Source organism: Myripristis murdjan, chromosome 8 (assembly GCF_902150065.1).
Source record: "Myripristis murdjan chromosome 8, fMyrMur1.1, whole genome shotgun sequence".
NCBI lineage: Eukaryota > Metazoa > Chordata > Actinopteri > Holocentriformes > Holocentridae > Myripristis > Myripristis murdjan.
In genome coordinates this window covers 9,698,637-9,710,004 of record NC_043987.1, presented here as the reverse complement: position 1 = coordinate 9,710,004, position 11,368 = coordinate 9,698,637, and the positions used below count along the sequence as shown (strand labels likewise).

The window sequence follows — 11,368 nt, the reverse complement described above, 5'->3', positions numbered from 1 at the left end:
AATTATAAATCATTGTAGTGCAAAGCAAACATTTTTTTTTTAAACAAAGTTTAATAATCAACGTAAATTATTGCAAAATACATTGAATCTAATACAGGTAATTTTTGACCCACTCATGGAAGAGTGTGGGTTCTGATCAATTAAGGGTTAATTGTCTTATTAATTGCACTGGTATTTATACAATGACAATAAAGGCTTTCTCTGTTCTGCTCAAACTTGAAACAGGTCCCGGTTTACCATCTCTTTCCCTTCACTGTAAATGTGGCTGTAGGTGGTACCGGTGGTGGCTGTGCTGGGGGGGTGCGGGGTGGTCTCTTCGCTGGGCGCGTTTCCAAACACAGCCGCTCCCTTCAGTCGCCGTGGAGGCGCACTAGAGGAGCCTAGCCGCTCTAGTCCTGCTCCAAACACTGACCTGGAAACCGACACCTGTTTGCCATATTTACCAGCCTCCCTGCTCGGTTTAATTTCGGTATGAAGAAGAAGCACAACCAGCAGGTGAAGATATCGACTCCAAACCGAGTCGACATGTCCGACTTCGAGGTGACGCTCCAGCAGCTCAACGATTTGTTGACAGACGAGAGCGGCTTTTACAGCTGGCCGACAAAACACTTCCATGAGGTTTTCCCCAGGATCTACGTCGGCAACGCGTAAGCCATTGCTCCTTATGATTCCTTATTTTGCAGCTCATTGAGAAGCTTTTTGTTTTGCACCGCCTCGGTGGTCTGTCTGTGTCGGGCGCCATGAGACGGGCTCGACATGTGCGTCTGTGTAGACAAAAGCTGGCTGCTGTCCCACATGTGCGTGTTTATGCTTTCATAGAAATAAACACAAATTCGGTTCATTCACATATTCGCATCCCTTATTTTCCCGCGTGTGGCTCTCATTATTGTACAGGGTGTCTCGTGAACGTGACGTCTTGTTTGGTGTTGTAATTCAGGTCACGCGCCATAAACAATCAGAGTGTCTGGATGTAATATAATGTTACCTAAAATAATGATAATAAAAAAAATCTTTCCTTTCCTTATAATAAAAATAAGCTCTTCATTTCCTCACAAATGACTGCGCTGTATATAGGGGAAAAGTTAGGACAATTCCAAGGGCCCTTGCCTGACAGGGGCCCCAAAAATAGGTAAAAACTAATATAAAATCATTAAACCATTATCGAATAAATAAATATATATATATATATTTTCATGGGGCCCAAAATTCCTGGCAGCACCCCTGCTTGTAACAGATACAAATATCACAGCAAATGAATCCTTATAGGAATATTATGATAATAAACTACAATAAGGTCTATATAAACAGTGCGCCATGAACCCGCTATAAATCCTATGAGTATTGTAGAAACATTCTGTAGACAACATGGGAAAGTCTTTGTTATGATTATGCATTATTATGATCATAAAAATTGAATTCAGTCAATGATTGTGATTTTGTATGTTATGATAATAAACTCACTATTAAGTACTGTAAGTTACTGTATTTGTCCATGAGGGATATTGTGGCTATATAATGCTTGAGTTTAGGTTATATTCAATAACGAGCCCTGTATTCTGTGTGAGCGACTGTGTCTGCACAAACTCAAAGAAGCCTGATGGAGGAGATGTGAGGTACATGGAGGTGTGACGAGGTGTACTGGGATCAGACGGAGGCTCGTTCAAAGTTTGAAGAGATGAATGAATTTTGCAGAGGGTAAAATGGAGCAGAGGCGGAGGGGAGAGGAAGGCAGAGGCGGCAGAGATAGAGGGAGTTGAAAATAGACCGCCGTTCAACCTGTTATTCCCCTGATGCTCTGCTGAACTAAAATAACTCGAGAGGACATGCGTGCTCCAAATTTCAATCTCTGCCATGAGCATCACTGCCTCCTCTTCCGGTGAATTTAGGTGGGTGAATATGGTGGGAAACACACACACACATAGACACACATAACTAACAAATCAACATAGTGTGATTCTTAGAGACAAAAACTGCTTGAGGAGATCCAATCCAATCCAATCCAATCCACTTTATTTATATAGCACAATTTAACAAACACAAGGTTTCCAAAGTGCTGCACAGCAAGATAAAACACCACAAAATAACACAACAAAATCCAGAGAGGGAGGCTGTAGTCTGATAGTAACTTAAGCCTAAGTAACAACAATAAACTATATTATCCCCCCAACTTGTTGCTGCACATTAAATAATGAATGAACTGACTGTAAACTCAGTGGTCTTTCGCCAAACTTAAAATAACAATAACAATAACAAACTAATTTCAGTAGTTTGGTCACCAGGCATTATGCAGTTGCTTTATAATTGCCCTTTGTTTACATGCAATTCATACAAATTTGTTTTGTATGTAGCATTCATGTCTTATCAGATTAAGACCTGCAACAAGGAAAAATGGGTCAACCTAGTTAATGACAGGTTGGATAGATGAGATGTCTTACTGCAGGTTCCAATTTCTCCCACTTAGCTTCACCAAATGTTGAAGTGTGTCACCACAAGCAGTCAACACAGCAATGAATCCACCTACGTCTGCTGTCCGAGGCAATAAAAATCAAAATCATCAGTTGTTTTAACGATGATACAGTAAATTCTACTTAACAAAGAGTGAATGGTGTCTCTCTATGGTTGATAAGTAAGTTCATAAGCAAAGAAATATTGTGACGGTGGCTGTTCAGATGATTGCTTCAAAGTTGTAGCAATGAGATGTCATCCATTTTTCCAATTATTTTCAGAGAACTTGAATACATCCATTCTTTGATTATGGATAGGGTGGGCACAGTGCCCAGCCGTCAGGTGAACTGTCAGAGCATTTGTACTGGTGCTGGAAATCCTTGAAAATGCTTGAAATTGTAATTGCATTAGTTTCAATGTAAGTGGCTGGATCGGTGACACATTTTGAAACTTGAAACTTTGTTATACTTGCCTTTTAATTTGTCTCCCTTCTATAGACTGCTCTCACTAAACACAATTTTGGCTGTTTATAGCTCAGTAATATCTGAAATATTCTTTTTTAGGAGCTGTAAACAGACAGAAGGTGCTGGAAAAGCTTGAAAAAATCCTCTTGAAAATGCTTGAAAAGTGCTTGAATATTATTTAAGAAAATGCATAAGAAGCCTGTAGCTTTTTTCAGTGAAAATTAAACTTATGATGCAAAAATGATCATTCCAGCTACTATCATGAATCATATTTCAATTGCAATACCTGTAGAATTAATCATAACTTGATTTTTTTCCATATCGTTCAGCATCCACTTCCTACAGGTGTGCTTACAAAGCTTTTAAAAAGCCTTTGTTTGCTTGAGCTCATGCTGAGTTCTGTATGTGAGCGACATATTTCATCAGTCTTTGTGCTGTGTGTGGACAGATTGTCTTTGTGTTTGTTTTAGTGTCAGCCCTTTATCATTTCCTTGTTGCTTTACAAAATTTGTAGGAAATGCACCTTGGTTTACATTCCATGAAACTCATTTCCCCCTTGTCTTGTGAGCCCATTTACTAGTTTTCCTTTGTTTTGTCTCTGTTTGTGTAGTTTTGTCAGTCTGTGAGCCAGTAGCCGGAAGGCAGAACACATGCACCTCCACAAAATGTTTATGCTAAAACAGATTTTCCTCAAATCATACTATAAGTGAATACACCCAGGGTTTAAATTCTGAGTGAGTCAAATCCTCACCAATATTAGGCTGCAAACACCTGGTTTACGCTATTTCTCAGTAGATGTACCTTCAGTCTAAATTGTGGACACTCAGGAATTAAATCTCTCTTGAATGAGCATGAAAGCCCACACTAAGTGTCTGAGCACACTGCCATTAGGAAAGGCTTTTTTTTCAGTTTACAATGCAGGGTGCTGCAAAAAAAAAAAAAAAAAAAAAAAAAAAAAAGCCACTCCACACAATATTAACATGCGTCACAGCTCTTTCTGATGTGACTCCTTTCCCCCTTAAATTTCCCCTTAAGTAGCTTCAGAGTTAGAAAAAAACATTTTCAAATGAACACACTGATTTCAACTCTATACTGAAGCTCCATCACACTTACAGTGAGTGAAATATCCAAACCCAAGATGGCATTGTTTCATTGCTGCAGCATTACATCAAATAGAAAATATCTTGATGTCTTTTTATACACATTTCCCTGTAATTCAGCCTGACATATTTGTGATATTTTGAAATTTTGGGATCTCCACTACAATTTTAAAGAGTTTTGTGGGCTTGAACAAAGCTCTACCATGCAATAATTACAAACCCACCCATGGGCGTGGCAGAGTTGAAGAGGTTCAGTTCCAGGCTGATAAATAAATTTGTGCCCAAACCACTGATGGTCAGATGAATTGTGGATTGTATCTTTAAAGGCTTTATGTAACAAACTATCAGTGGGATTTAATTTGAGCACAGTGAGTCATGGCAGTGTATCACGAATGCAGTTCAATAGAGAAATGCTCTCTAGTGCCTCTTCTGTTCTCCCCGCCTCCCTAAAGGTGTCATAAATAATGAACAGGGCAGAAACAGTCCTGTGCTTTATCTGGGAGAGATGGAGCATGAGCACAGAATGTACTCACAAATATAGGCATGCATGCACAAATGCATACACGTATGGTTATGTGAAGAGAGCAGGCACCCACATACAGTTACTTTCTCGTCACCCTCCCTGTCTCTCACTTTCACACACACACACACACACACACACACACACACACACACACACACACACACACACAAACATATTTTGTTTTGTTCTGAGCCAGTGTTGTGTTTAGATGTCTCTCTCCTGGTCCCATGGTGTAGTTTGAAAGCCTTACAGTTTCAAAGATGTTTTTTTTTTTTTTCTCTTTCTGGGGTGTGATGTTGCATCCAATATTAACACTGCTGTGCATTTGAGTCTTTGATTTTGCAGCTCTCCTCATCTAACTGCATGAGGTGCCAAGTGATACAGGAATCCCAGAGGGTCACTGTTAAGAGCAGAATATATTCATACTCTGGTATAAAAGCACACTTGAAAAGAAGACAGAAAAAAATCGAGAGTGCACAGACTTAATGTTAGTCATTCTTCATATTTAGAAATATATCATAAAGCTTTAAGGGGAACAACATTCAAGAACAGACAAGAACAGTCAAATCAATATTTCTGACAATGGAGAACTGTCTTCAAAAGCCAGGAGCTAGGAAGTATGTTTTACAAAGACTACAGCAAATGCACTGTGTAATTAGACAAACATTGAATTGCCTCCACCAGAGGAGTTGGACAGGGGTTATGTCAATGAAGTAATGAAATATTTTAAAAACAAAATGAAATAAGATGGTATGGGTGACATGCTGTTCAGCAATGTGTGACCAAAATTAGTTTACTCTGACACAGGAAGCTACAATAGTCTATTGCACAAGAGTAAGCTCAGTTAGCCTAAACAAACTGCTGACTTTTGGCAGGTTATTTAGCAAAGGTTGTAGTTGCATGTTAAAGTAAATGTGCAACCACAAGACAGTAATGCTGGCCTCTACTGGACACATTAGGTACTGTGCAAATCAGAAGTATGAGGGCTCGCTAACCAAGTACAATTCTGGGAGCATATCTGTGTTCCCAGGGTTCCCAAGATCCTAAGTTCCTCAGGCTCTGTGTTCCCAGGGTCCTGTATTCCCCAGTTCAGTATTCTGTTAATACACGTTAACCCTTTAACTCTACCCATAACTCTAACCCCTAACCCTAACCCACATAGGACCCTTTGTCATTTTCCCATTATGGGCCATATAAATTTGGGGAACATAGGACCCTGAGAACATAGGCATTAGGGCTGTGCAACTGATTGTATTTTAGTTTAAATTACGATTTTGGTTTCTGACGATTATTAAAACAAGATAATCAAGACAAAACTATTATTGTGGTGGATTCCATTTTGCAGTGATGCTCTTGTTTTGTCTTGTGTTGTCAGTCTGGAATTTCCTTTGCAGTGGTGTGCTTTAGCCCCTTCCGAAAGACCCAAACTCACTCTCATCCAGACATGTGGCATGTTCATATCAAAAGTTCAGTGAAATCCACTGTTAAAAGACATTTTGTTTAAAGTTCAGTTAATGCATGATGTTTCCAAGGTCAATGAGTAATAGTGTTAAACAATTGCAATCTCAATATAGACCAAAGTAATTGATTATGATTTTTTCTATAATCAATTTGCTAATAGGAATGACTCCACAATAGTTAATTGGCTAACAGGTTGACATTTTCTCAACACAAATCATATTTTTCGGTAATGGAGTGATCAGCTCCCAGTCAAAAACAGCACAGAACCTCACCTTTCATCTGCACTGAGATGGCCAAGTTGGATGCTAGGAGCAGTATCAGTTGAACACAGCTGCTGTTGCTTTGGAGGACTTCCAGAAGGGCCACCAAAGAGTTTGTTGTAACACCTGCAACTTTTTACTAGTCAGTCATTGCTGCACTCAATGCCCAATGGATATTAGAATTTCAAGTTCTCAGGCAGGACTGCTCCACCACAAATACCATCTTGTCACCTCATGTTTTCTTTCCCTCAGCCAAAACCCCTCAGATTTGTGGTGAAGATAGTATGTCTGAAATGAGCTTCACAGTCTGTGTTTTTATTGCTTGCAGGTTTGTGGCCATGAATGTGATGCGTCTGAAGCGTCTGGGCATCACCCACATCCTGAACGCTGCAGAGGGAAACTCCTTCATGCATGTCAACACCAACGCTGAGTTCTACGCCGGCACAGGTATCGTCTACCACGGCATGCCTGCCAGCGACACCGACCACTTCGACCTCAGCGTCTACTTTGAGGAGGCAGCTGACTTCATCGAGAAGGCCCTTTCACACAAAAATGGGAAAGGTAAGAGAATTATGGGTTATGGAGAAAACAGAGGCAGCATCATTTTGGGAAAGCTCGTCTCTAGGTTGTAGTCAGCTTGATCTGTTAGATGTAAAACACAACAGTGATGTTTTGTGGTGTTTCTGCACTGGACTTCCCTTTGGCATTTGGTGTGTTCAGTACAGTGACAACTTCATCATTCACTTTCTGTAAGAGTTTGAGACTCTACCCCTGCATGTTGGTCAGATGTAGATCTAAGATCGGAAATTGTCTGAACATGGGATAAAGCATCTTGCCTACGTAGGTCCGTAGCCATGGCTACATCAACACAATGTAGTCATGTATCAGAAACTGATACAACGGTTAGATGTTGTGCCAATAAGAAAACTACTTTGGAGTAACATCAAAACGATCTGAACATTGATAAGTTTGATGTCGGGTAGACAGAGGACTGTTGAGAATGTGGTATTGCGGTTAGAGGTGTTTCTGCTTACAGAGGTAGCTTGCAGAGGTAGATAGCTAATCACTGCTCATGCTAATTGCCCAGTTCCTTCCTATGTGCTCCAGACAAACTGCCATTGCTGCTGCTGGAAATATGAAATGTGTCATTTGTGTGCCAGACAGTGGACACATCAGTTTCAGAAATAAACCGTTATTCTTAGCGCCACAAGTCTTACTGGAATTTGATATTTATTAGGGTTTCAGCCATTCTGGGCAAAACAATTACCTCATGGATCTGTTCTCACTACTCAGTATTCAAACACTACTGCTGAGCACATCCTCGAAACAGACCTTTCTCACAGCAGCCATGTTGGCATGAAAACACAGGTAAACCCACATCTTACTAAAGACCTTAGTGAAGGTTCTGTTCCATTTAAGTGGAGCAGCGTCTTCCCAGGGAACCAGCCCTGTTGGACCTAAATGAACAGAACTGTAATTAATGTGATTAGTAACGCCTGTGCTTTCCTGCTATTTCATGGTAAAGTGGCTCCTTTGAAGAATGTCTGTTGGTACCATTTTGACTTCAGAAATGTTAAAGTTTTGGTCTGAGATTTAAAAAAAAAAAAAAAAAAAAAAGATTGGCCTGATGGGGGACATTCGAGACAGAGCACAGATAAGTCACATATTCAGTGACAGTTTTAGCAGTGAAAAGATTGATTATATTAATTTAAGCTAATTAACTTTAGAGTATAGAGCTTGTTTTGTATTGTATTGCCTAATGGTAGCTGGCAACACTTAGATAACTTATCCCCAGTCTTTAGCTAATTACCATCAGCTGCAACTGCATGTTGCTCTATTGTGGCTTTAAACATAAGGTTTTCCTCCCTGCTGGGGTTTATTACCTATAAAATTGGAGAACACTTAAAAAGTGCAATATTACAGTATATTTGAGTAATATTTCCAGGTTTTCATTCTCTCACTGGGTGTGAGAGCAACAGTTTTGAGCTTTTTTTTAAAATACCTCTTCCTCTCTAGGGACAGTGGGGTGCCAAAATAATCTGAAACTGAAAGCTACAGGTATTTTGATAGCTGTTTCACATTTGGTTGCAGTGATTGGCAAGGGATTGCTTTTCGAGTGTGCCACATTACGCTCTGTTTCTATCTCAAATGTGATTTTTCAAATTCGATTTAGTTGAAAGTAGAGGGATGATTGATTTTGGCGTTGTGCACTACAGTTTTAAAAGATTAAAATGATTGCTCTGATGGTAATGCCATTATCAAACGTCAAAATTTAACTTCAAATTCAATATGACTGGCACTCCTGGTGGGATTTTGATGAAATCGGGAGGGATAATATGCTCAGTTTATGATTGGCCCCAAGTAGTGCCTGAGTCATTCATTTGGAGTGACTCGTTTTCTTGTTTTCATGTCTCTTCTCCAGGTAAAGTGTACGTCCACTGCAGGGAGGGCTACAGCCGCTCTCCCACGCTGGTCATCGCCTACTTAATGCTTCGCCACAGCATGGACGTCCACTCTGCCCTGGCCATGGTACGCCAGAAGAGAGAGATTGGACCAAACGACGGCTTCCTGCGGCAGCTCTGCCGGCTCAACCAGCGGTTGGCAGCTGAGGGGAAGCTGTGGAACAAATAAGACAGAGGAGGAAGTGGATTTGAGAGGAGAGAATTGCCTCTTAATTAGCAGAAGGCTTTGCAGGAGAGAGCAGTCCGCTTAATTGCACGTCACTTTCTTTCACTCGTTCTTCAGCTTTAACAAGCAGCAGATCTGTGAGAGGAGGAGGGAGGAAAACGAAACAAGGCCACCACTGAGCTGCACACTTCACATTTACTTAGACCAAGGCTAAAGCCGTCGAGTGTACAATATACATAGAGTAAAGTAATCATTCTTCCATCGTGTAGCGACAAGATCCTGTGAATCACAAATAATCAGTGGAGGTTACCTCATGTATACTAAACTCTTGTGATTCTCATACACTAAGTATAGGTATGTGTGGTGTGTCTAGACCTGTTGCACATTTTGATTTGCTCTCAGAAAAATACATACTGTACCTGTTGGAGTCACCTGTCCTGATCAGTCCATTTGATGTGAACGTTCACTCGTTGTTGAAAGTGGTGAAAATCATGAAACTTGTTCCTGAGGTGAGAAGTTGTCTCCTCACCATGTCTTCTCTTTCTACTTTGAGCCCTTCCTCCCTGCTGGCATCAGGCCCTTTTCCTGCCCTTGGCCTCAATCCTGCACACACTGCCAAATCTCTCAGTCCCAGTCGCTCCCAAAGGGGATTACTGGTGGACACTATGGTTTTTATATTCAATCGACCGATCTTAAGTCGCACCCCCCCAGTGCAAACCAGCCAATCGTAGTTTAGTAAATGTTGCCCTTGGACAAGTGTCTCCATAGACGTGAATGGCGTTTCTCTAGTTGCTGAGGTGTTTTCAGGGGTTTATGTTAAAAAAAATCGCCCTGGTGAAACGCTGTGCTTGGGGTCCCTTCAGCAGAGACACACAGAGACTGAGCAAAACCAAAACAAGACCGAGCCACATGCATTTCATACACCTGTGTGCCACCCTACACATGAATATGAATTGGAATTAATAAGCACACCTGTGTTTAGCTGAAGGTAAGTTATTGTGTTGCATTCATAAAATGACCAAACCAAGAGTTAACACTACAGTTAGAGGCTATGTTCACTTAACATGACCTGAGCCTGACCAGAGCCCTGCTGTACCAGCTAAGCCATTAGTAGGACAGATCATTTAGTAACCTATCACTGAATTTCACTTTCTCCGTGCCTGAGCACATAAACCTTGTCTGACCTAGCAACAGTAACTAACGGGGGCGGGACTTAGGATTGGTCAGTTCTGATTTTTAGTACAGCTAAGGATAATTTTATCAGATTTTTTAGAGAACAACACAGTTTAAAACAGCCTGTCTTAGAAGTCTTTTACAAATCAAAAACTAAGTCTTTCTGTAAAGGTGCTATTCAGGAAGTCTTTACACTATTTCACACAACAAGATCAGTACAATTTCCTCATGATGAAATCAAACTGGTTTGATATTATCGGAAACAAAAGAAACTTAATGTGAGATTTGCGAGACCAGCGGTAACGTCACCGGCATTCTCATATCAAGTGACTGAACAACTAAAAGACTGTGCAACTACAAAAATGACAGCGGTGGTCACTGAGTGTAGGGTGGGCTTTATGTTGCAGGGATCTCTTCTCATTCCATAAGCCTGTCCAGTCAAGTCACAGAGATCAAAATGACCTTTGACCTCATGCCAGGGAGACCTTTCTGAAATGGTGTTGACAGTTTCGGTGGAAAATTGCAAGCTTGTCTCGCACCAAACGACAAACATCACTGATTGTAATTTAAACACTGCCAGAATGTGAGATATGTTACAGTATGTTACATGTAACATAATATCTGTGGAGTATTGATGACTGGTGTTTCGTGGACACCTTTTGCACATTAGTCTGTTTACATTTGTGTGTTTTTGTCAAATATATGCCGTTTTATATTGTACAAGAGCATGCTTTGTAATATACAACAATATTTAAGCCAAAGTGATGTTTATATTCCTCGGCACATTGTATCTACTCAGTCATAATGTGCATTATTGAGTATGTGTATGGTATGTCACAATGTGCATTATTGAGTCAGTGTCTTGTGAGTCATAATGTGCAGTAGTAATTACTACTAGTGTGTGTATAATGTGATGTAATAGTTAACGTTTAGTGGGCTTTCATCAGGTTTCACAGCTGCTGATTATGACACTGCTCATACAAAGTGCACTTTATCTAATGACACTGGTGATTGTTGTTACCTCTCTTTTCATACAGTACATTCAATAATAAACTGTGGGGAAAAAAAATCCAAAATCTGGGCTCTGTTTTCCTCAAAGAGCTTCTCATGTCATGGATACTACTGGCTGCTATGGATACAAGCATGTAAATACTAAGATACTAATTTCCTTACATTAAGCATGCTCCAAAAGTCACCGAAACCTACACAATATCAGTTGGAACAATATATTGTTTATTATTAATGTTCACACATCAATATACTCCAGCACAGGGCAGTAGATAGAGCAGAATTTGTGTTTAAGAGGGTGCACTA

The 11,368-nt window shown here is 40.3% G+C and overlaps 1 protein-coding gene across 1 annotated transcript; it reads left to right on the top strand.

The window, feature by feature from the left end:
- Positions 1–266: 266 nt before the first annotated feature.
- Positions 267–10,530, top strand: LOC115363649 (dual specificity protein phosphatase 3-like). Its single transcript, XM_030057925.1, has 3 exons — positions 267–647; positions 6,582–6,814; positions 8,676–10,530. The coding sequence occupies exons 1-3, from the start codon at positions 472–474 to the stop codon at positions 8,882–8,884; spliced, it is 618 nt and encodes a 205-aa protein (XP_029913785.1). The 5' UTR covers positions 267–471; the 3' UTR covers positions 8,885–10,530.
- Positions 10,531–11,368: the final 838 nt, after the last annotated feature.